A 26,172-nucleotide genomic window follows, 5' to 3' on the forward strand; every position below is an offset into this window, starting at 1 on the left:
TTCAACCTAGGGATCAAAACGCCATACGTTTAGTTAAATTCCAGTACAGAAAAAGTTGTCCAAAATTAAAAAACAAAACATCTCGATATAACGAATTTTTCAATTTAGCGAATGGGCCTGACAACATATCGTTCGTTATACATGGATTTGCCTGTATTTAAATCCAAATCATCTTTGGATGATTTTATATTAAATAAAATGCAATATTTTTCTCTTGTATAGAAAAAGTAAAAAACAAATATTTTTTTTGGTGTTTAGTTTCGCCGCCACATTAAACAATTAAAGATAATTAATTAATTAGATAATTAGTTTAAACGGTTATTTTTACTCTTGAAAAATTATAATATGCTCTAAATACCTTAACATAGTAAAACTTTAGTGTTTTTTTTTCATATTCAACTCTTCTTGACAAACGTTTCAAGAGTGAGATATTTATGGAATTGCCCATATGACAACACTAATGTTAGTCAAATTCAATTTCTCTTATTTTATTTTAGCAACTTAACAAGCGAATTTGTGTGTATTTATTACATTTGTTACATAAACTTCTTGAATTATACAGAATTGTCCAAAACTTCTAAATCTCAAAAGGGAGATTTCAAAGCATTTTTACTCTTGGGTGATAACGTTTCCTTGAATAAACAATCTTATCATAGAAAATCCATAATGTAGACATTATTTTAAATGATCCAACTTTTGTGACCACTTCTAAATCATAACAAAGTGTACAAACATTTTTGTGTAAATCGAAGCATTCCAATGTACAGATGCTTAAAAAAATGAAGTAAAAGTTCCCAAGACGTTATATCAGTAGATAGAATTAAAAATATAGTGAACATTTATGTGAAAATATTGATTTTTATTAACTTAACATATTTTGATTCTTATATTTTTTGTACTCGTAAAATAAATATTCGAACAGATTAACAATTTGTGTGGTAAATTCAATGATTTAGTGATGGTATGAAACAGCTGGAGCAGCATAAGATGTGTAATGAGTAGGAGCTGAATAGTGAGCAACGGGAGCAGAGTAGTGAGCAGCTGGAGCGGAGTAATGAGCAACTGGGGCAACGGTCTTAACAACAGCTGGTGCTGAATAATGAGAGTAAGCAGGTGCAGCGTAGTGGGCCACAGGAGCCACAGTTTTGACTACAGTAGGAGCGGAGTAGTGGGCCACTGGGGAAATGGTTTTTACGACAGCAGGAGCAGCATAGTGAGCTACAGGAGCAACAGTTTTTACTACAGCGGGAGCTGCATAATGAGCTACTGGAGCAACAGTCTTGACAAGAGGTTCACGATGTACGACGGCATTGAAGCCATTGAGGGCATCAGCAGTGTATTGCACAGTGCGTTTGTAACCATCAGCATCAATCAATGAATATTCACCACGGACAACATCTCCATCTCGTTCTTCAAATTGACTCTTGGAATCACCAGTCAGTTTGTCATCAACACCATAAGAGAATCTGTACTGAGGATGAGGATCGTATTCCTCTGATTTGACAACAACCTTTTGAGCGACAGCTACAGGAGCAGCATGTACAGAAACTGGAGCAGCATGATAAACCTGAGCGGCAGGAACATAACCGGCGCTGGCAACAGCTACGAAGGCAAGTGCGAAAACAAACTGTAAAAATAAAAGTAAACCAATTAATGATTGTTTGTTATTATCTTATACATACAATTGAATTGAATTTAAATAATTTCGGTCGTATTTTAAGTGATTTCAATCATTTTAGCTTGTAATGCTTAATTTGTTTTTTTGTTATTGTCGCATGACAACAGCTTGCGTATTTTTCTTACCTTAAAAGCCATGTTAATGTATTTGGTTCTTTGCAGAAATGGGTACAAGAAGTGAATGATACAATTTGAAATTAATCGTCAACTTTTATAGCAATTAATTGTGATTGAAATTCAATTTCAATTGTAATTTCTTTGTATTTAGATTTATGGAGTAATCTTTACCAAAAGATACGTATTGTATTGTTTTTTTTGTATTTAATATCATGTAGGTATGTATTAATTACTACACAGGTAATAATACTTCCGCTTGAAATACGTCTGATATTGAAATATGTCTGATATACATACATATATGGGTGCTGATTTAGAATATTATTACTAATAATTGATGATAATTTCTTATGGGCCTAAGATGATAGGAAAATCGTAAAATTAATCATTATTACCAAAGTATAACAAGTAGTCCAACTCTTTGACAGCAGTACCTAACTCTATACTATATTAGTGAAAAAGTACCTAAGTCTAAATATGTGTTAGTAACAAAAATGTATATGTGTTGGTGCCATCAATACCAAAAATTTAAACTCTGTTCTATATTTTAAAACCTACCACAAACAAAATAAAACGTCAAAATTAATAAAAAAAAAAATATTTTTTAGTTTGTGCGAAATGGACGTGCTTCGGAAAAGAAAAAGTGCTAAATGTGTTGAAAAAAATTATAAAATAATGTGTGTTAGTGAATTTACGCGTATCAAACTATATTTATTGGACAATTTATAGTTAAAATTTCGAGACTTTTGATGTGTATAATTCTCTCACAAGGGTGTTGAATTTACACAGTACCCGTATATGTGAGAGAGTAAATTTATAAAATAGAGAGTTGGACTACTTGGTATACTTTGATTATTACATTTATCTGTTTTGTTATTGCTTTCTCTTTTGAATTGAGCGATATTTCTTGACAAAATTCTCACATGTAAAAATATTTGAAATCGGTACATATTGCTTTGATATTTATTTAAATAATTGATATAAAGATTTTATTCATAGGATTTACTAAATTTTTGTAATTGTTCTGGGGTTATAAGTAGCACTAAGCGAAGGCGCACTATAATATTTTATATCGTTACCTTAATATAAAAAGGCCCCAACTCGTGCTTTTTTAAGTCGAGATTCTGGGCTTACTAAAAAACACAAGTTATGGCCTTTCTATATTAAGGTAACGATATCTCAGAGGCTTGAAACATAATGAAAATTACCTTGTTATTATTATTATTGTGCTTATTTGAAGCAAACATTTTCTGGTTAGCAATAGTAAATTCTCTGCGAGATGTTCAGTTTTCCATAATTAATTTGTGGCGCTACGAACAAAGTCCCCAAACAGCAAATGAAATAAAATCCCAAAATTGGGGGCTTAATTCATTATGAATGCAAACAAACTTTTCTGAGAGAAGCCAGTTTTGTATACACCACAGAGAAGAAAACCTTAGCGCCCGGCCGAAGGCCTGCAATGCAAACAAACTTTTCTGAGCGAAACCAGTTTTTGATACACCCCAGAAGATAAAACCTTTGCCCACTGCCGAAGGCCTGCATTGTAAAACAACTTTTCTGAGCGATGCCAATTTATGATACACCCCAGATTAGGAATTTTTTTTGCGCCCGGCCGATGGTCGCAAATGCAAAATAGCATTTCTGAGTGAAGCCAGTTTTTGATACACCACAATGTAATTTCATTATGAATTAAATTCCCAACTTTAGAAATGAAATAAATCCCAAAAAATAAACCAAGTCCCTAAATTTCGTTGTTTTGTTTTCATTGTTTTTATACCCTTCAGCTTCGTGAGAAGGGTATATATAAGTTTGTCATTCCGTTTGTAATTTCTACATTTTTCATTTCCGACCCTATAAAGTATATATATTCTGGATCCTTATAGATAGCGGAGTCGATTAAGCCATGTCCGTCTGTCTGTCTGTCTGTCTGTCCGTCTGTCTGTCTGTCTGTCTGTTGAAATCAATTTTCTGAAGGCCCCAGATATCTCCGGGATCCAAATCTTCAACAATTCTGTCAGACATACTTTCGAGAATTTTGCTATTTAAAATCAGCAAAATCCGTCCATAAATAACGGAGATATGAGCAAAAATCCGAGACAACCTCTGAAAATTTCATCAAAAAACACAATGTATTGCATGCTTTGACAAAAAAACAACAAAACGTATGCTTGGGTGTGCAAGCTTTGTGTATTTGGTTTTTTTTTGTTTTTTGTTTCTTTTGGCGTTGTTATTGTTTTTTATACAACTAAACGTTTGTTTGGTTGTGTGTTGGTTTTTTTGACAAAAAAGCAACAAAACGTATGTTTTTGGATGTGCAAGCTTTGTGTATTTGGTTTTTTTTTTGTTTTTTGTTTCTTTTGGCGTTGTTGTTGTTTTTTATACAACTAAACGTTTGTTTGGTTGTGTGTTGGTTTTTTTGACAAAAAATCAACAAATCGTATGTTTGAATGTGCATGCTTTGCGTATTTTGTTTCTTTTGGCGTTGTTGTTGTTTTTTATACAATTAAACGTATGTTTGGATGTGTGTTGGTTTCATTGCCTTGCGTATTTTGTTTTTTCTTTTGGTGTTTTGTTTCGTTTGGCGTTGTTGTTGTTTTTGTGTTCTTGATAAATTTAGGATGCTGTACGCTGAAAGTGGGCAATGTACATACATATATACTAATTATAAAAAATAATAATGCATCCACAACAAAGGTGAAGGGTATATAAGATTCGGCATAGCCGAATATAGCACTCTTACTTGTTTTTTATTTATAATATTTTCGGGCCTTAATTCATTGTTCATTGGGGACTTTTGTTCGTATTTTAATTGTCACTTAAAAAACATAAGGTAGACATGTTATATATCAATGGATAGGGAATTTGGGGGACTAATTTTTAAAAATATATATAACTTTTGACAATTAAAAAATTCGTGGAATATTTTTTGAATAATATGACAAAAAATGCTTTTTATTGAGCTTTTGAGAAGATAAAAAATTTCAAATTGAAATTAAAGTTAAATTAAAGTATTTATGAATATTTTTTAATGAAATTTCAGTTATATAGATTTTGCTATTGAAAATGCAAAAGTAGAAAACAAATTTAAAAGTATGTTTTCAGCAGGGCAACCAAAAATATGCTCTAAAAAATTAAAAAAACTAGCTCTTAAATTAAAAAAAAAATATGCACTTAAAAATAATTGGTTATTGTTTGATTTCAAAGTTTTATTAATAAACAAGTAAGGAAGTATGGTCGGTCAAGCCCGACTAAGTAAAAGAGCAAAAACATTTTTCTTTTAAAATTTCAATAATTTATATTTTTGAGTGATTTTCGGAAGTGGGCCATATATGGGGGCTATGACCAATTATGGACCGATCACCATGAAATTAGGTCGTGTGATTTATGTCTATATTAAAGTTAAGTATGTTGAATTTTGTGTGTGTACCAACATTTTTAAACGATTTATGCACGTTAAAGTGATTTTCGGAAGCGGGTCTATATGGGAGCTATGACTAATTATGGACCGATCGTAACAAAATTTGGTGACATGAATTTTGTGTATATAAAACTTATTTGGAGCGGAATTTGTGGAGATACATATATAAATTAAACATTTATGACCGATAAAGTCCAATTTCGGGAGGACATTTGTATGGGGGCTAGGTGAAATAGTGGACCGATTTCAGCCAGTTTCAATAGACTTGGTCCCTGAGCCGAAAAAGTAATATGTACCAAATTTCATCGAAATATCTTCAAAATTGCGACCTGTACTCTGCGCACAAGGTTTATATGGACAGCCAGCCAGCCAGCCGACCAGACGGACGGACGGACATCGTTTAATCGACTCAGAAAGTGATTCTAAGTCGATCGGTATACTTTAAGGTGGGTGTTAGACTAATATTTTTGGGCGTTACAAACATCTGCACAAACGCATAATACCCTCCCCACTATGGTGGTGTAGGGTATAAATATATAAGAAGTAAAACAAATATTGTGCTCATATATTAAAATTCGTTATTACAGCATTAAATTTTGAATTTGGTTACTTGGGCACTACATGAAAGTAGTTTGATTCAATTAATTTTATTATATTTAGCAATAAATTGCTATGTGTTGATTTTTCTCATCTTTTAAAATGCATTTTTTAGTAATTAGTAGCATAATATTTTTTATTCTCAATTCATGTGCCCCAATGTTTATACGATCAGTAGGGAGAGGATGTTCCATATAAATTTCTCAGAACGTTTCTATTCTACATAAAGCTTTAAAAGCTATTCTATTCTACATAAAGCTTTAACATCTGACTTATGTTTTAAAAACTCTATGGAGAGCATGTGTCACTTTTTATTAAAAAATTGCAATGGATTTTGGACCATTCATCATGTATTTAAATAGAATTATCAAAAATGATTCCTTTGTTCTATAAAAATTATAATGCAAACAATAAAATTATATTAAGAGAACAAAATAATGAAGAAAATTAAGAAAATATGCAACAAAAATATGCAGTTGTGAGTTCAATATGCATAAACAAATCGATGTCAAAATTCTTAAAATTGTCTGAAACGGATGAATAGTGTTTATAAAAAACCGACTTTTTAAAAAACCGGCATCGAAAAAAGCAGTTAAACCGGTTAACCGTCATATATGTGTAAAAAACATAAAATGTCCAATAAAGTATATACAGCTTCAAAATTTGTAGTTTGGGTGTACACTGTACAGTAGAGTGTCCCTTAGAATTAAATTTTTGGAAATGTTGAGACGGTACCCCCTGAAAACTTGTGTAATGACATAAAATACCACCAAACAAATTTTTAGCTTGTTCTAAGAAGGGCAACCCGTGCCGACTTAGCGATTTAGTTTTGAGGTGCATTTACAAGGGGGAAAAAATGCATTTTTTCAGTTTTTGTAAAAATTTTGCCATTAAATAAATACCTTTGCAATTTGATTTAAAAGAATCGAAATGTGTACGTAATTGTCGTTCTAATAAGATATAAAAGAAAAAAATTGGTTAAAAAATGTTAAAGTTATTAAAAAATCGCCAGGCCATTAACGTGTCTCAGCCCACTAGAACATGAAATATAGGAACAAAATTAACATATTTTGAGAAATATTAAAATAAAAGTTTATTTTTACTTAGAATATATCCATATTTACTTGTATATGAGTTTTTGTATTCGTAGGATACCGCTAAACTATTCCCAGGTATGACCAAAAAAATTTTTTTTTTTAACGACAGTTTCAAAACTCCAATTTCAAATTTTTAAAAATTTTGTTAAACAAATTTTAGAATTTTTTGATCATCACATGGGGATTTATTGACAACATAATAGGGAATAAAAATATTTCGAGAAAAACTAATATTTTGGCCATATTTTGGAGAATGAGCCGAATTTCCTTACTGTTATGATTTTAAAGTAAAATCTATTCAGAATATTATAGTCCAGGTAATTTAAAATATAGTCTGAAAGTTTTACTAAAATCGGAAAACTTTAACCCTTAAATCGTGAAGGTCAAATTTAAAATTTTTCAATATTTCAAATTTCTCATGGAAAGATAGCGAAATGTTATATATTTTTGGGCCGGTTTTGATGAAACTTAAGCAAAATATAACACAGAGTCTAGTATTTACAAAAACAGTAGAAAAATTTAAATTAACCCATAATAGCACTTGGGATTAAAATGACCCCAAACTTCTAAAACCATTAGGTTAGGTTAGGTTAGGAAGGGGTGTACATTGAGTGTACTTCCACTCGGAGACCTTGAGGTCCATTGTGATTCCCTTCAATAAAGATAGATAAAGATGATAGCCTTAGAGTAAGCAAAAAAGTCCAAAATTCTGTCTGTTAAAAAGAAGAAGAAAGAAAGGAAAGATAAGTCTTTTTACGGATTTGGACCTGCCGTAGAACGTCCCTTAAATAGCCACCCTATTCCCTTAATGAAACCCAGTATGTTGCTTAGTTTGCATCCAGCAACACTACGAAGTTCGTCCAGAAATCTAAAACCATTAAAAAATAGTCAATTTCAATAGTGCTGATGAAAATTTTATTTTTATAGGAAACAAACTTTTAAGTATTGTGTTGTGTATTAATTAGACAATAGTATTACGAAGCTATTTTGAAAAATGTTCACAATTTTCTTCAATTTTGACCACACATTTTTCAAACGGCAAAATATTGTATTTATACCTGATTTTTGCTTTAATAACGTAATTAATATTTTATTGAGGATTTTTGAATAATAAAATTGATTTTAACCCTTTAGTGTACTTTTGATTTAATAGATTTAAAAAATAACGTGAATGATTGAATTTATTTAACTCTGAAAAACATTAAAGTTAGCGCCATTCATATCGAATGTATTTTTCGTGATTTTAAAAGTTCAGTGTCTTTTTAACCCCATGTGATATTAAGGGTTAATTTTAATTTTTGTGCTATTATTATAAATACTAGACATCATGTTATATTTTTCTTAAGTTTCATCAAAATCGGCCCAAAAATATATAACATTTCGCTATTTTTCCATGAGAAATTCCAAATATTGAAAAATTTTACCTTTGACCTTCTCGATTTAAGGGTTAACGTTTTCCGATTTTAGTAAAACTTTCAGACTATATTTAAAATTACATGGAATATAATATTCTGAATAGCTTTTGCTTAAAAATCATAGCAGTAAAGAAATTTGGCTCATTAATCCAAATATGGCCAAAAAAATAGTTTTTCTCGAAAATCTCAAAATTTAAATCGGAAAATCTCAAAATTTAAATGGAAAGTCAAATTTATAAGCAGGGCAACGAAAAATATGCTCTAAAAAAACAGTTTTATGCGCATAAAATATGCACTTAAAAACGAAAAATATGATCTTAAAATATAAAATATATACACTTAAAAATAGTTGGTTATTGTTTGATTTCAAAGTTTTATTAAAAAATATTGAGCTCATAAATTAAAATTGGTTATTATAGGATTAAATTTCGATTTTAGTGAATTTGGCACTACAAGACAATAGTTTGATTCAATTCATTTTATTATATTTAGCAATAAATTACAATATGTTTACTTAAGTTTTAAAATTTTCAAACTAAATCTTTGTTTTAGATATCCGAAGAGTTTCTTAGACAATCTTTATCAATTGATTTCTCTCAGCTTTTAAACTGCCTAACACTTCAAAATTTATTTTAGTAATTAGTGGCATAATAGTTAAATTTCTAAATCCATGTGCCCCAATGTATATGGGATCAATAGGGAGAGGATGTTCCGGATAAATTTCTCGAAATGTTTATATTCAACATAACGCATTAAAACCCACTTTTTTATCTTTTGAATAATGTTTTAAAAACTATGAAGAGCGTGTGTAATTTTTGGATAAAAAATTGCTATGGATTTTGTGTGTTTATTTAAATAGAATTATCAAAACGCCTTAGACTAGTGGAATGATTTGTTCCGTTTAATACTGCGGCAATTAAAAAACCTTTTTGTTGCAGTTTTGTCATGGGAACTCAAAATACCGTGACATTTCCCATGTTTCTTCCTTTCTCATCCATTGTTTCGATTATCGATATCCATGTATATTTTTTTAAATGATTTCTTAACAATTTCGTTAAAAATTCGCATGAGTAAATCTATATATGATTTGAAAGCGAGGTTTTCGATGGATTTTAATTATCTTAAAATTTGTTGAATAGTTGCTTAAATATTTATTTAAGAAGTTGCCCATTTTCTTTTAATTTGTTTACGTAATTTTTCAATTTGTTATATTTTGATATTTGTGCGTGTATAGTTTTAATTTAATTCAAATACATATGAATTAAGTGAACGAAAGAAAAATCAATGGGTTCTGTAATTTTTTCATTAAGTAGTTAGGCTAATTAGCATTGGACCTTAACAAAATAGTAAAATATTGAAATAAAAAATTACAATGCAAACAATAAAATTATGTTAAGAAAACTAAATAATGAAAAAAAGAAAATTTGCAACAAAAATATGCAGTTATGAGTTAAATATGCAAAAATATGCACTAACAAATCGATGCCAAAATACATCGATATATTTATTTATGACTAAGACATGTTTACACGATACACAGGAAAAGATATGATATTGCATATTTTTGGTTGCCCTGTTCATAAGTTTCTCATTATAATAGTGAGTTAAATAGATGATATTTACAATAAAGATTGTTGATGACGCCTTTGTCAGGGCCGAAAATTTGCCAATTGTTTAAAATTAATTTACAGTTGTATTCTTTGAATTATTATAGAGTAATTCTAATAAACGAACTAGAGCAAAATTAAAAATTGACTTTAAAATTATATACATACATAATAATATATAAAGCGGCATGGTGTAGTGGTTAAAGTGCTTGCCTACAAAACCAAGCACCCCATGTTCGATCCCTGGCAGAGGACGAAAAGTTTAAATCATGGTTTTCGAGTTTTTAAAATTAACCTCCCTCTAAACAATCCATCAAAGAAGCCCCCTAACCACTCCTCCACCTGGAAAAGAGGACAACATCATGGAAAAGGTCAGGCAGCCCGCCAGCCCCTGGGAGAAAAAGGTAGGAAGAGAACGAAAGTTTTCTATGTAGATTTCAATTATTTCAATCATTTTTTTACTCAAATCTGTATGGAATATAGGGACTTTTTTGGGAAAAAACGTAAAAAATACGGCCATTTTTACATGTTCCAACTTTGGATGCATGTAACTTTTTATAGAGACGAGATAACTGTTAGAATGTTGTATTTATAGTATTCGAAATTTTATCGCAAATATATTTGAAAAAAAATGTCGAACCACCGTAGGCCCTACATATCTAAAAAACTAAAAAGAGATCGAGAAAAATTAAAAAAAATAAATTAACAAGCCTAAGTAACTCTCGACCTAAATGCGATAACCTACAGATCTTTTCTAGGACTATTTATATTTTAAATATCTGCTCATTCGGATCATAAATAGATTTTTGGTGATTTTTTTTTAAAATGTGAGACCCAAGTTGGTGAGTAATTTTGTTGAATAAGCGTAAAGAGCTTTATTGACATCTTTGGTGACCCCCACTGAAATTTTCCATCAGTCATTTTTGTAGAATATTTTAATCCTTAAATGTCCTTTTTGAAAGGACTTTTTTGAGAGGAGGTAGAGGGTTAAGATCTTTCACAAAAATGATCCCCATAAAATTCCACAATATAACTCTGATAACAAGAATTCTCTTAGATGAGGAGCCGCAGAAGAAAAGGTACTTTTTCGCATATTTAAAATTTTTGGAAAAATGATTTTTATTTATTTCGCCCCCCTTAAAAACTGCTTCAACCTGGAAATGGTAACAAGTTTCTTACTTATCAATAGATGTCAAAGGATGTTTGATATAAAACCATTTTAATATCGGAAAAAGAATCTTTTGTTTTTAATCCTGATCTAATATATAAACAAAGTACACATTGAAATTTAATTTATTTTTCGTTTTATACTAGTATTGTACGTTTTGTTAAGCACACATTTTTTATAACCCAATTTACTTAGTAAAACAATTAAAAAAATTTTGTTGACTTGATTGTTTCTAGAAGATTTTAACCCAAATATTATAAAAATACCAAAAAACCAATTTTTGAAAAGATGCGAAAAAGTACCTTTTGTTCTGCGGCTCCTCAGATATTAACTAACATCATTTTTTTCAGTTACTTTGACACACTGTAAAAAAAAATTCAGACCAGGTGGACTACAAGTTTATTCTACTCAACATGCACTTTCAGTTCCAATCAAAAAGTCTCAATTTGTTGGACAGTGTAATTATACCGTCCATGATCCGGCTTGAAAGTTTTGTTATAAATATATATATATACCAATTATATACCAATTATTTAAATGACGGGTAGTAAAGTACTTATATTGAAATTACTTAAGTTTTTGATATTTAATGTTTGTTTTATTAACAAATGCTAAAGTAAAAGCATCAAATTAGAGCAAACTAAAAAATATACACAACACACACATATGTATGTAACCGCTAACAAATCTACATGTGTTTTAACAAAATATTAAAAAATTAACAGCTAATCGCTGTTTAAAATGTTTGTATTTCATATATAAAGCTGTTAATTCAATTAAAAAAATTATCATTCCAGATTTGTTAATTCAAGAGAAAAGAACAAACACACATTTTCGCATAATGGCATTCAAAGTGAGTTCTTAAATTATTTGATTCTATTCCTTATAATAAAAAGTTAAACCTATTCCGTTTTTTTTTTCATTGCAGCTTGTACTTGCTTTAACTATTGTGGCCACAGTTGCAGCTGGATACGTTCCACTACAACATCAACAGGTTTATCATGCTGAACCTGTTTATCATGCTGCTCCACTGGAACATCATGTTGTACCTGTAGCCCACAAGGTCTACACCAAAACTGTTGAGGAATACGACTCACATCCTCAGTACAAATTCTCTTATGGTGTGGATGATAAAGTAACTGGAGACTCGAAGAGTCAACATGAGGAACGTGATGGCGATGTTGTACATGGTCAATATTCTTTAATCGATGCCGATGGTTACAAGCGTACTGTCACCTATACAGCTGATGACCACAATGGTTTCAATGCCGTAGTACATCGTGAACCTTTGGTTAAAGTAGCTCATGTTGCTCCCGTTGCCGTTAAGACCCATTATGCTCATGTTCCCGAAGTAGCCAGTTATCACAATGCTGTTCCATCTTACTATAACCATCATCATTAAATAGGACCAATGAATTGTAAATGAATGATAATCACTTGCCGCAGTATTTTGTTATTTAAAAGAGTATTCTTTAGATATAAGTTATAGTATATGTGATATATTGTTTTTCTAAATAATTGTATGATTTGATATTACACTTTTGTTGTTACTAGTTCTTAATGAGTTCGAATAAAATGAAAAGCGTTCAAAAATCGATATTTTATTAATTTTTTATATTTTATATGACCAAAGTTATTTAACCCAATATTTTTATGGCTACTTGTTAAATTTTTACTAAAAGCTGTGGTAAATTTTTGAGAGCAAAAATCCAACTCTAAGAAAATTAGCTTGCTTTTTTAAAAAGGTCAAACAAATTATTAAAAAAAATGGCGGCATTTAGTGTCGGAATTTCGCAATAAAACATATGCATTGAATTTTGAGAATAACATTTAGCTACAGTCATAGATATACATACATATGGGTGAAATAAAAAAATTTTGCTCTTTTTTATTCAAAATTGTAAGAATAAAAAAAAGTTCAGTATTGTTATCAGCTGATACAACACGTGAATATTTGTGCTCTCGAAAATATTTTTTAGTTTTTATAAATTATTAAGTATAGCAATAAATATTTTTCATAGAATTTAATTTGACATAATTAAAACTATGAAAAGAAAAAAACAATTTGGGAATAACCCAAGGTATAAGTTTCCTAAGGCTCCGGATAACAACCCTGTAAAAAACAGGTATGATTTGCTCGGAGATGAACAAGATCTGGATTCATTCAGTGAAGGTGAGGAAGTCTCTGTTAAAACAGAAACATTTCCCCCTATAGTCGTTGACGACTCCACCAGCTTTACGATAGTACATAAACTTATCGGTTCGCAGTACAAATTTCAAAGAATGTCAATTGGAACAAAAGTTATGTCTAGTTCTCTACTGCTGTATGAAGACGCTATGAAAAAACTAAAAGAACATAATATTAAATTCTACACTCACCAACTTAAAGATAACAAAAAGTTTAAACTTGTGTTATTTGGACTCCCTCAAATCACTATTAAAGATATCACAGATGAATTTAAGTTCACTCACAATATTGCCCATTAATGTGAAAGAAATAAAAACAAAGCGTTCTAGTTTAGATGATGCAATTTATATGATAGAATTTAATAGGCAACAAATTTCAAAACGAGAAATACAAAAATAAGGTTTTTCTGTGGTATTGCTGTTAAATGGAGAAACCCACTAAAAGGCAATAAGGGTCCAACCCAATGCAGCAAATGTTCAATGTTCGGACATGGTACTAACAACTGCCATCGATCTGTCGTATGTCCAGCATGTGCAGGTGCTCATGACTATTCGGTTTGTAATTTAAATAAAATACATAATGAAGGTCCAGTCGTATATAAGTGTTTCAATTGCGTTAAGAAAAACTTTAACAATGTTAATCACAAAGCAGACGATCCAAGATGTCCATGTAGGCAGGAGTATATAAATATCCGCAAAAAAGTTACATCCAACAACATTTCAAGTCCCAGAAGATCCAGACCAACTCCAGAATTTCATCAGTCGTCAGAAGATTTTCCGAAAATTTTATCAACTGAGCCATCAACATCAAAGCAACATGTAAAATCAGCTGGTAATCGTAAAGTGTTATACTCTGATATGTCAAAACATAACCAGTATAACAATAATAATGATGATGTTAGTGATGATATCTCTAACGATAGATTGTTAGATATTTATTTTGAAGCTATCGATGCACTACAGAAGTGTAAAAATAAATACGACAAACTGAGAGTATTAGGAAATATGTTAAGACATGCTTTGTAATACCTTAAATTTCAATATGCTTCATGTTATGCACTGGAATGCTCAAGGCATAACAACACATTCAGCTATTTCGCAATTAGAACAATTTATTCGAAAGAATAACATAGATATTGTTTTATTAAATGAAACATTTCTTAAACCTCAACACAAATTCTTGATTGTTGGTTATAAAGTTTATAGAAGGGATCGTCCAACTCATGGCGGAGGAGTGCTTATTGCGATTCGCAACTGTTTAGAACATAAATTGCTTCGTTATGATAAAACTTTTGATATTGAGAATATATCGATTTCTATTGATCTTAATGGAAGAACAACAATTATAACATCAGCGTATTGCCCACAGTTTTCTGATAAATTTAAAAAGGATCTTGATGTATTAACGAATAAATCAACAGAGTTTTTTATTTTCGGCGATTTTAATGCACATCACACAAGCTGGAATTGTAGTTTAAATAACCAAGCAGGTAATGTTTTATTTAACCACCAAAATCAGTCCAACTATTACGTTTTCTACCCTACAAATAACACTCGCTTTGATCAAACTGCTTCTCCTTCTCCTCCATCCACAATTGATATTATGCTCTCAAACTCAAGTCTATCATTCTCAAATCTAGAAACTCATCCTAATGAACTTGTCTCAGACCATGTTCCTGTAACTTGTTATATATATGGGAATATTCAAGGTACCTCAAACAAAATCCCACTCTACCATTTAGCCGATTGGAATTCTATAAGAAGATGGGTAGACAACGAAATACAAGTACAAAACCTAATATCAGAAGACTTAACCAATGTAAACATTGACTCAATTTTTGTAAAGGCTATCTCCATTTTAAATAATGCTTATAGAAAAATTCCTGTGGGTAATAATAGAGATTGGAAAAATAATATTTCTGACCTAACGATAAACTTAATTAGACAACGAAAGAAATATCTACGTAAATTACAACGGTGTTCTGATTATGGTAGAAGGCAAACATTAATTAGCATATTAAAGCAACTAAGGAGTTTGATAGATTTTCATATAAATAGAGATAGAAATGAAAACTGGTCTACATTTATTAAGAAACTACCAACGGGTAGCAAAAAGTTTTGGAAACTGACGAAAACATTTAAATGTAAACGTTTTGAAATTCCTTCCCTCAAATTAAATGGACATGAATATAACACCAATGAAGATAAAGCTAACATTATTGCTGATGTATTTGAACAGTCTCATAAAATTACCCTAAATAATCACACAACTATGGATAAGAATGTTCAAAGACATACTCAAAGTCTATACCACAATAATGAAATACTATTGGAACAAGATGCTTTGACGAAAGCTACCGAATTAATAGAAATATCTAGTAATTTCAAAAACAACAAATCTCCAGGCTTAGATATGATCCAAAGTATTGTCCTGAAAAATATGCCCCTTTCATTTTTTGAAGTACTCTCCAAAATGTTTAATTTCTGTCTCAAAAACGGATATTTTCCTGATATATTTAAGAAAGCAAAAGTTGTACCTATACCCAAAAAAGGTAAAAATCCAAAATTGCCTAATAGCTATAGACCAATAAGTATGTTAAGCGTATTAGACAAACTTTTCGAAAAAGTTATACTGCTTCGTATACTATGCTTTACCGAGAGAAATAATATAATAAACAATCAACAATTTGGTTTTAGAAAGCAGCATTCTACGGTTCATCAAATTAAACGAGTTATACAACTTATTGAAAATAATAAATCTAATAAAAGAAGTACAGGAGTGGTATTTCTTGATATTGAGAAAGCGTTTGACTCGATTTGGCACGATGGCCTCATATTCAAACTCAACAGCATGAGCTTTCCAATATATCTTCAAAAAATTATTAAAAGCTTTGTAACCAATCGATCTTTTGTGGTATGTATACAAAATAGCTACTCTTCAGTAAGAAATATTCCAGCCGGTCTTCCACAAGGCTCCGTATTGTCACCAACTCTCTATTCCATATATACATCGGATATTGTAATAAAAAAAGATAGTGATGCTGCCTTTTATGCAGACGACAGCGCATTTATATGTAGTGGAAAACTATCAAACGCAATCATTAAAAGAATGAGTGTTTCGTTAAATCCGCTGAAAAGTTTTTTAAAAAATGGAAAATAAAAATAAATCATGAAAAAACTCAAGCTATTATTTTCCCATTTAACAAATCACCAAAACGCATACCCAGTATCCCATTACAATTCGAAGGTAATACTATTGAAATTCGGAATTCAATAAAATATTTGGGAGTTATTTTTGATAAAAAACTAACGTTTAATGAGCATGTTCAACACGTCAGTGAAAAGGCAATTAAGTGTGGCAGAGCATTATTTCCATTATTAAACAGAAAATCAGTTCTGAATCTTAAAAATAAACTACTTTTGTATAAAATGTGTATAAGGCCTATAATGACATATGGGTGTCAAGCTTGGTTTTCAAAAACAGCAAAATCACACATAAAAAAATTGCAAATTATTCAAAATAAAAATCTCAAGATTATTCATAATCTGAAATGGAGGTACTCTACGATAAGATTACATGATAAGTTTGGTCACAAAACAATTAGCGCAATTATGAGGGATCTGACGCTATCATTCCACGAAAAATGCAGACAGTCTAATTACGATATCATAAGAAATTTACTCTAAAAGCAACACCTTCTACTTTTTTACAAAAGTATTTTTGTTGTTGTTTAATTATTTAAATTTCTATAATTTGTTAACGAGTTATAAAATATCTTTATATTCTTTATCAAAGGTTTTTCATACCTAATTTTTATACCCTTCAGCTTCGTGAGAAGGGTATATATAAGTTTGTCATTCCGTTTGTAATTTCTACATTTTTCATTTCCGACCCTATAAAGTATATATATTCTGGATCCTTATAGATAGCGGAGTCGATTAAGCCATGTCCGTCTGTCTGTCTGTCTGTCTGTCTGTCTGTCTGTCTGTCTGTCTGTCTGTCTGTCTGTCTGTCTGTCTGTCTGTCTGTCTGTCTGTCTGTCTGTCTGTCTGTCTGTCTGTCTGTCTGTCTGTCTGTCTGTCTGTCTGTCTGTCTGTCCGTCTGTCTGTTGAAATCAATTTTCTGAAGACCCCAGATATCTCCGGGATCCAAATCTTCAACAATTCTGTCAGACATACTTTCGAGAATTTTGCTATTTAAAATCAGCAAAATCCGTCCATAAATAACGGAGATATGAGCAAAAATCCGAGACAACCTCTGAAAATTTCATCAAAAAACACAATGTACTGCATGCTTTGACAAAAAAACAACAAAACGTATGGTTGGATGTGCATTCTTTGCGTATTTTGTTTTTTTTTGTGTTTTGTTTCTTTTGGCGTTGTTGTTGTTTTTTATACAACTAACCGTTTGTTTGGTTGTGAGTTGGTTTTTTTGGATGTGCATGTTTTGCGTATTTTGTTATTCTTTTGTGTTTTGTTTCTTTTGGCGTTGTTGTTGTTTTTTATACAACTAAACGTTTGTTTGGTTGTGTGTTGGTTTTTTTGACAAAAAAGCAACAAAACGTATGTTTTTGGATGTGCATGCTTTGCGTATTTTGTTTTTCTTTTGTGTTTTGTTTCTTTTGGCGTTGTTGTTTTTTATACAATTAAACGTATGTTTTAGGGATGCCAAACGGGACTGGGTTTTACAAATCCCGGGATTCGGGATTTTAGAAATGTAAATCCCGGGATCCCGGGATTTTTCGGGACCCCGGGATTTTTCGGGATCCCGGGATTTCGGGATTTTTCGGGACTTCGGGATTTTAGTTAAACGTCAAAAACATCAAATTCAACAATAAAAACTATTTATTTCGTTAATATGCATAAGAAACAATATAACAAAGCAAAAACTAATGCATTAAATTAAAATAAATTTAACCGTGATAAATCCATAACAAAATTTAAAATTTTATAACTTTTGCATTGAGTACATATGCCATATTCATAGCAAGAGGATTTTTAGGAAAGCGTACATTGATGAGACCAATCGTGTTAAAATTGGTAATGACGTTTAAAAGTTATTTGCAATTGAAACTGTACAATTTTTGTCGAAAATGTTTGCTCCATCCCTATATTAATATTAAAAATAAAAAGTATTGTTTTATTATATTACAAAAAATGTCTGCCTGTCTGTTAAAAACACGATAGGGCACAGACGAAAGAAGCCAGCTGGCTAAAATTATCCACAAATTTGGTATTGAAAATGGTCCATGATTTCCCCTAGCCCCATACAATTGTCTCCCGGAATATTGTTTGAGCAGTCATTAATATGTTGAATATACGCCAATCCTTAAAAAATTGTGCACAAAATAAGTTCTAAGTACTCCGAAATTATACTGTAAAGTATTGCGGAAATCGGGCTACATTTGTCCCTAGTCCAAATTGGCTTATAATAATTAATATCGTGATGAAATTGGTCATAAACAAGTTGTATATGAAAATAAACCCTTCTACCAACTTTTGTGAGGTCCAGTCCAAAATATTTTATTGTCAATAAATAATTTGTATATAATGATATTAACATAAATTTCGATATAAGTCATTTATTCATAAATGCCAATCAAGTCTCCATTGATGGTGGGTATACAAGATTCGGCGAGATTAGAATTATAAGTATGCTGAAAATTAGCTTTCTAGGTATTTTAGAAGCTTGAAAAATCTTCCTGAAAATATCAAAAATCTTGTAATATTCCGGGATTCGTTAATCCCGAAAAATCCCGGGATTCTTTTTCACAAATCCCGGGATTTGGGAAATCCCGATCCCGAAAAATCCCGGGATTTTCGGGATCGGGATTTCGGGATTGGCATCCCTAGTATGTTTGGATGTGTGTTGGTTTCATTGGCTTGCGTATTTTGTTTTTGTTTTTTCTTTTGGTGTTTTGTTTCGTTTGGCGTTGTTGTTTTTTGTGTTCTTGATAAATTTAGGATGCTGTACGCTGAAAGTGGGCAATGTACATACATATATACTAATTATAAAAAATAATAATGCATCCACAACAAAGGTGAAGGGTATATATGATTCGGCATAGCCTAATATAGCACTCTTACTTGTTCATCCTTAAACTGTGATATATTTTATAGATTATATAAGGTTAAGCTAATTTGTTATTAATTGTTGATATACTTATGTAAAATCTCATAATTTGTAAATTGTAAACTTGAAAAATTTGAATAAAGGAAAAAATATATAATAATAATATAAAAAAAAGTTCAGTTTGTGAATATTTTTGCCAAATTTCTCGATTTTCACGAAATCGTAATTTTATTATTATTAAATTAAGTTATTAAATGCTTCCTTGGGAGTAGTGTTTATAAATAGTGTTCGGTTAACCAAAAATTTACATTTTTAAGACAAGCGGTTTTTCGGTTAACCAACACTGACTGAACTTATTTTAAAAGTTTAAACAATATATTTATCTATGCAGAAATAAAATATCCAATAAAAACTAAAAATTTTAAAGCTATGTATTCAAATTTTTTTGGTTTAGTAGTCAGAAATGGTTAATACCTATTTAATAACTATAAATTTGCAGAAGTGCTAAGTCCATTATATTTTGTAAACATTTCAATATTAAAATGGAATTGGGTTACTATGTTACTATATATAATACTGGTTTTAATTACACTGTAGAATACCAAAAATAATTACAAGGTCAGACCAATAAATTTTGATAGAGGAGACAAGAAAAAGACACGTATATCGGCGTTTTGAAAGTTTACATCTGAATTTCATTTGAGGGGGGGTTAAAGTTTCCCAACTCTGGCACATTCATATTGTTAATCGTCATAAGAAACCATGTGATCCTTACATTTTAGGTATAACATGTGTTCAGCAAATTTATGTAAAATGTTACGGAGAACATTTTTGTAGAATATGCTAACCCTCTAAATCATCAATGCATGGGTCTTTTTTGTCTTCTTTTATCTCTAGGCAGTTCCACTTCATTACCATACAATTCCACTTAATTTACCCTAGGCTCTCTTTTGTTATGTCATATTTCTGACTTTCTTGTTGAATTTTCCGTTTTAGTGTATTCATGGGCTAATAGTAAAATTTCACATATAATATTTTTGCGGAACATTTTAACCCCTTAAATCCCTGTTTTAATGGTGTTTTTGCCCTTTATTAAAAGAAGTACAAAAAAGACCCATGCCTTGACGATTTAGAGGGTTAAGATATTCTACAAAAATATTCTACGTAACATTTTACATAAATTTGCTGAACACATTTTATACCTAAAATGTAAGGAACATGGTTTCTTATGACAATTAACAATATGAATGTGTCAGAGTTAGGAAACTTTAACCCCCCCTGAAATGAAATCCAGATGTAAACTTTCAAAACGCTTATACACGTGTCTTCTTTTTTTGTCCCCTCTATCAAAATTTATCGGTCGGACCTCGTAATTTTTTTTGGTGTTGTACAGTGTAATTTGGCATAGCTTCCATATAAGGCCAACTTCCAAAAATCATTCAAGAAAATAAATTATTGAAATTAAAAAAAGGGTTTTGCTCATTTACTCTTTTGTAGGGTATTATATGGTCGGGCAGGACCATTCATTTCAATTACAATTTATACGAGATTTTGTTACCGAAAGATTTTTGTTGAAGGGCATTCATAGTCATTTATTACGTAATGAAACTTAAGGTTGAATGCTGATGATTTTAAAAAGCAAGATTATGGTGTTAAACAAGTATTAATCCCAAGATATTATAATTAATATACCCATAGTTTTCTCAGAAGAAAACTTATAATTTTAATACTAATTGTTAGTAGGGTAGAAGGGGGACCATATGCCACTTTTTAAACGATCTCAAATCAAAACCACAATACAATTCCTGTTTCGGATACTTAAGTAGAAATGTTGGCATTAGGTTTACTCATTTCAATCTTTCCTATCTCATTTTAATATGCATATTTTTTAACATTTATAGACTGACCAAAAACGGCGAAACCACCCCACCCATGGGACAAATACGCCAAAGGGATGGGGCAGATTTGTCATTTGTAAAATAAAACAAAAAAAAAATCCAAAAATATAAACGAATTTTTTCATTTATTCTTCGTATTCTTTCGTCACAAAACAAAGTATAATAAACTAGATATTTATTGTTTATTTCACATAATTTAACAAAACAAATTTAAACAAATTGTGACTGATTTTTTTTTTCTACATTTTGCTCTACATGACAGGGATTCCTAGTATCTGGCGCATGTGCCCCAGATACTACCTCAAAACTCCCGGTTTAATATAAATTTTTTTGTACTTCAAATTAAATGATCGAAAAAACTATTGTTCACTATTATTGACATTCTATCACCAACCAATAACTTTTTTGTATAACAAAAACTAAAGAAGTTAGCACAAAAAATTCACAAGCTCAAATATTTACACAGCTTTTTGAAAAACAATCTATCGCGTCTGCCTCACATCATATGTAAAATTAAACTTTCCAACTTTCAGGGATGGTAAATAATTGAGAAACGAAAACATAACATGATAATGCAATAAAATCGCTTACTCGGTTTTTAAGTTATTCTATGTTGGCAGATGTGCCCCTATGGCAAATGATCCCCCTTCTACCCTATAATTTAAAGACTCCTTTCAAGACTCTATTGCGAATTATATTCTATAATTTGGGCATTAGTTAGTTCATATTTTTATTTCATTAAGCATATTTCAAGCGCGTATAAGAATAAAGGCATGAAAGTTCGCCCCTAGTAATAACTTAAAACCTCTCAATGAAAAATGCTTTAAAAATTCAGAAACGCATTTCCACGAGGTACGAGATTCTTATTGTTATTCGTTAAGTATTTTAGATGTAAGCATTGAAATGAAATTTACAATATTTTTCAAATTTTGACTTAAGTCTAGCATTTTCATCTCATGGAATTTAACAAATCCAAATATAATTCAAATATTGTGCCTTAGAATCTCAAGTTTACAAAATGGGTATATAATTCTCATAAGATAATGAGTCAAAAACCTAAAAAAAGTTTGATTTTAAAAGTAAATTAAGGGACAAAACGAAAATTTTCGATAAAAACAAAATAATTTTGGAACCTTTATTCTACTTCTGAATTCGATAATTCGCTTTAGTTTGGATTTATAAAGCTTGCAAGTTCATATTTTTTAATAGATGTGTAAAATTGTTAATAACTTTAGAACTTTTATTCAGATTTTATAACTAAATATGACATAGCATAGAAAATCGTCATTATTTAAAGGATACCACAAAAGATTCCAAAGATTTTAGTTCAAAATATGGTTGTTTTCTAGAAGATCTTCTCAATATAATTTCTATAATAAAATTGATAACAATTTTCTTAAACAAATTTCCTCAGAACATCATTATATTTAAAAATATATTGTAACGATTTTTGTGAAAATATTATTTTTATTAACTTAACATATTTTGATTCTTACATTTTTTGTACTCGTAAAATAAATATTCGAACAGATAAACAATTTGTGCGGTAAATTCAATGATTTAGTGATGGTATGAAACAGCTGGAGCAGCATAAGATGTGTAATGAGTAGGAGCTGAATAGTGAGCAACGGGAGCTGAGTAGTGAGCAACGGGAGCAGAGTAGTGAGCAACTGGAGCGGAATAATGAGCAACTGGGGCAACGCTCTTAACAACAGCTGGTGCTGAATAATGGGAGTAAGCAGGTGCAGCGTAGTGGGCCACAGGAGCCACAGTTTTGACTACAGTAGGAGCGGAGTAGTGAGCTACAGGAGCAACAGTTTTTACCACAGCAGGAGCAGCGTAGTGAGCTACAGGAGCAACAGTTTTTACAACAGCGGGAGCAGCATAATGAGCAACTGGAGCAACAGTCTTGACAAGAGGTTCACGATTTACGACGGCATTGAAGCCATTGAGGGCATCAGCGGTGTATTGCACAGTACGTTTGTAACCATCAGCATCAATCAATGAATATTCACCACGCACTACATCACCATCACGTTCTTCAAATTGACTCTTGGAATCACCAGTCAGTTTGTCATCAACACCATAAGAGAATCTGTACTGAGGATGAGGATCGTATTCCTCTGATTTGACAACAACCTTTTGAGCGACAGCTACAGGAGCAGCATGTACAGAAACTGGAGAAGCATGATAAACCTGAGCGGCAGGAACATAACCGGCGCTGGCAACAGCTACGAAGGCAAGTGCGAAAACAAACTGTAAAAATAAAAGTAAACCAATTAATGATTGTTTGTTAATATCTTATACATACAATTGAATTTAAATAATTTCGGTCGTATTTTAAGTGATTTCAATCATTTTTGCTTGTAACGCTTAATTTGTTTTTTGTTATTGTCGCATGACAACAGTTTGCGTATTTTTCTTACCTTAAAAGCCATGTTAAAGTATTTAGTTCTTTGCAGAAATGGGTACAAGAAGTGAATGATACAATTTGAAATTAATCGTCAACTTTTATAGCAACTAATTGTGATTGAAATTGAATTTCAATTGTAATTTTATTGTCTTTGGATGTAGTAATCTTTAACATATCATAGTTTTTTTTTTGTTTTTTTTATATCTTATAGGTAGGTATTTAAAAAGTTTCGAAATGAGAAAAAATCATTCGTATTAATTTGTTTGCTCCATTCAATACACCATATTTGGTTTGCCTGTTGCTGCAGATTTCCGGTTTAGAATTTATTTATATTTTTATATTTTGGCTTATTAGAGTGTGCTTGCTTTCATGATGATTAATGAATTGCTAAGAATTATATCTGTTCACATAACAAATACATATCATACATTCCAGAAGTTGTAGTTAAACGTATTTCATACTTTCTGCCATGAACATTGGAATGGCCAAATTAAAGGTGCAAATATTTAGTGTTTTTTTTTTAATTAAACTCTGATTAACTCAATTAAATAATTTTATTTAATTTTAAAATATTTTGGTTAATTGAAATATTTAAACTAAACTAGAATTGTGTCTCAAGTTTAAGTAACAAAATTAGTGTTTTAATTAAGATAAATTTCTCTAGAATAAATAAAAATATTTTATTGCTTCAGAAACATTATAATTTGGCTTATCGTTTATGGAAAATTAAATTATTTGTATATGAATTGTGTAAAAAAAATATATATAATTAAGAATTTAGAATTTTTTTACTTTTACAAAGTTAGCTTCTTTGACCACATTTATCTCTAAATTATACTCTATAAGTTATAATAAAAGGAATTTAGAAACTTTCAACATGTACATTAGGGTGGCCCTTAATAAACAAAAGTTGGATTTTTGCCAGTTTCATCCCCCCAGTTTGGTGAACATTGGTAAAAAAGTCGTCCTGAAATTTTTTTATGTAAATCGGTTGGGATTAAGACGTGCCACAAGCCCTCTGAAGTTTTGAAATGCATTTACAAGGGGGAAAATGCAATTTTTTTGGTTTTTGTAAAAATTTTGCCATTAAAAAATTACTTTTGTAATTTAATTTAAAAGAATAGAATTGTATACATACGTAATTGTCGATCTAATGAGACATAAAAAACATAAAAATTTGGTCAAAAAATGTTAAAGTTATTTAAAATTCCCCAGGCCATTATCGTGTCTATGGCCACAAGAACAAGAAATGTAGGAACAAAATTTATATATTTCGAGAAATATTAGAATAAAAGCTCAATTTTACTTAAAATATACCCTTATTTACTTGTATAAGAGTGCTTGACTTCGTAGGATACGGTTAATATAAACCAAAAATTAAATTTTTTTGGTCATACCAGCGAAAAAACTCCAATTTCAATTTTTTAAAAATTTTGTTAAACAAATTTCAGAATTTTTTGATCATCACATTGGAATTTCTTGAGAATATAATAGGAAATAAAAATATGAAAAAAATTATGAAAATATCTCCTATAGTTTTTTCGTACCTGTGATTTAAATTTAGCAATTTTCGAGAAAAACTAATTATTTGGCCATATTTTGGCGAATGAGCTCAATATCCTTACTGTTATGAATTTTAAGTAGATCCTATACAGAGTCTTATAAGTAAAATAATTCTAAATATACTTTGAAAGTTGTACTAACACTGAAAAACGTTAAACCTTAAATCGTGAAGGTAAAATTTTTCAATATTTGGAATTTGTATGGGGAACATAGCGAAATGTTATTTTTAATGGCACTTGGGGTTAAAATGACACTCAACTTTTAACTTTTCTTGTTGATGTCGAAGGTGGTTAAAAATGTTGAAATCAGCATTGATGACAATGAAAATTGGAAAAATTTGTTTCCCATATTCTAGTTCCCAATAATAGTAAATAGATGATACTTACAATAGGCCTTGAAAATAAAAATTGTTGATGACGCCCTTGGCAGTGTAGAAAACGTATTCCGAATGTCTAAAATTACTTTACAATGGTATTCATTGATTTATTGCAGCATAATTATAACAAAAGAAGTTTAGCCAAATTAAAAATTTACTTTGCACTATGTGTCCAAAAGCCAAAATTGCGGCAAAAATTATTTCCAAGGGATCTAGCATCATAAAACTTTGTGTAGAGACCCTAAAAATGCTAAAATAAGCATTTTAAACATATTGGCAATAACCCCCTCCTCCCCACCAACTCACCAAACATTTTCAAAAAAGATTTCAATTTATATTCTCATAGCACTTTCCACAAATAACATTTTAAAAAAGTTGCCATTAACCCTCCCCCCACTTTTCTTATAACACCCCTCGAACTAACCAACAATTTTCAAAAAAAAAAATTAAATTTATATTCTAATAGAACTTTCTACAAATAGCATTTCTTCGTGTCTTTGACATTCGCTATCGTTATAAAACTTAATACATTAAGCTCTCATTCTTCGGTAAAAGTAGTTACAACA

At 30.5% G+C, this 26,172-nt stretch overlaps 2 protein-coding genes across 3 annotated transcripts; one reads left to right on the plus strand and one right to left on the minus strand.

Moving 5' to 3' along the window:
• Positions 1-827: 827 nt before the first annotated feature.
• LOC135963275 (larval cuticle protein A3A-like) lies at positions 828-23,718 on the minus strand. 2 transcript variants are annotated; one of them, XM_065515059.1, is made up of 3 exons: positions 23,681-23,718; positions 22,833-23,510; positions 828-1,492 (listed from the first exon to the last, which is right to left on the minus strand). In XM_065515059.1, exons 1-3 carry the CDS (start codon positions 23,690-23,692, stop codon positions 953-955), a joined length of 1,230 nt encoding a protein of 409 aa, XP_065371131.1. In that variant the 5' UTR covers positions 23,693-23,718; the 3' UTR covers positions 828-952. The 2 variants fall into 2 exon arrangements, with proteins under 2 accessions (XP_065371131.1, XP_065371132.1); XM_065515060.1 differs by lacking the exons at positions 22,833-23,510; positions 23,681-23,718 and adding an exon at positions 1,804-1,842 and having other exon boundaries at positions 828-1,627.
• Positions 7,580-12,689, plus strand: LOC135948894 (larval cuticle protein A2B-like). The gene is made up of 3 exons (XM_065498346.1): positions 7,580-7,593; positions 11,894-11,949; positions 11,993-12,689. Exons 1-3 carry the CDS (start codon positions 7,580-7,582, stop codon positions 12,496-12,498), a joined length of 576 nt encoding a protein of 191 aa, XP_065354418.1. The 3' UTR covers positions 12,499-12,689.
• Positions 23,719-26,172: the final 2,454 nt, after the last annotated feature.

The sequence above is a fragment of the Calliphora vicina genome, chromosome 1, assembly GCF_958450345.1.
Source record: "Calliphora vicina chromosome 1, idCalVici1.1, whole genome shotgun sequence".
Lineage (NCBI taxonomy): Eukaryota > Metazoa > Arthropoda > Insecta > Diptera > Calliphoridae > Calliphora > Calliphora vicina.

Excerpts from the sequence above, each read along its gene's own strand:
- LOC135948894 (XM_065498346.1), top strand. Across the intron at positions 11,950-11,992 it reads TTCGCATAATGGCATTCAAA|TTAAACCTATTCCGTTTTTT; the intron begins GTGAGTTCTTAA and ends TATAATAAAAAG.
- LOC135963275 (XM_065515059.1), bottom strand. Across the intron at positions 1,493-22,832 it reads CATCTTATGCTGCTCCAGCT|GAATACGATCCTCATCCTCA; the intron begins GTTTCATACCAT and ends GTCAAATCAGAG.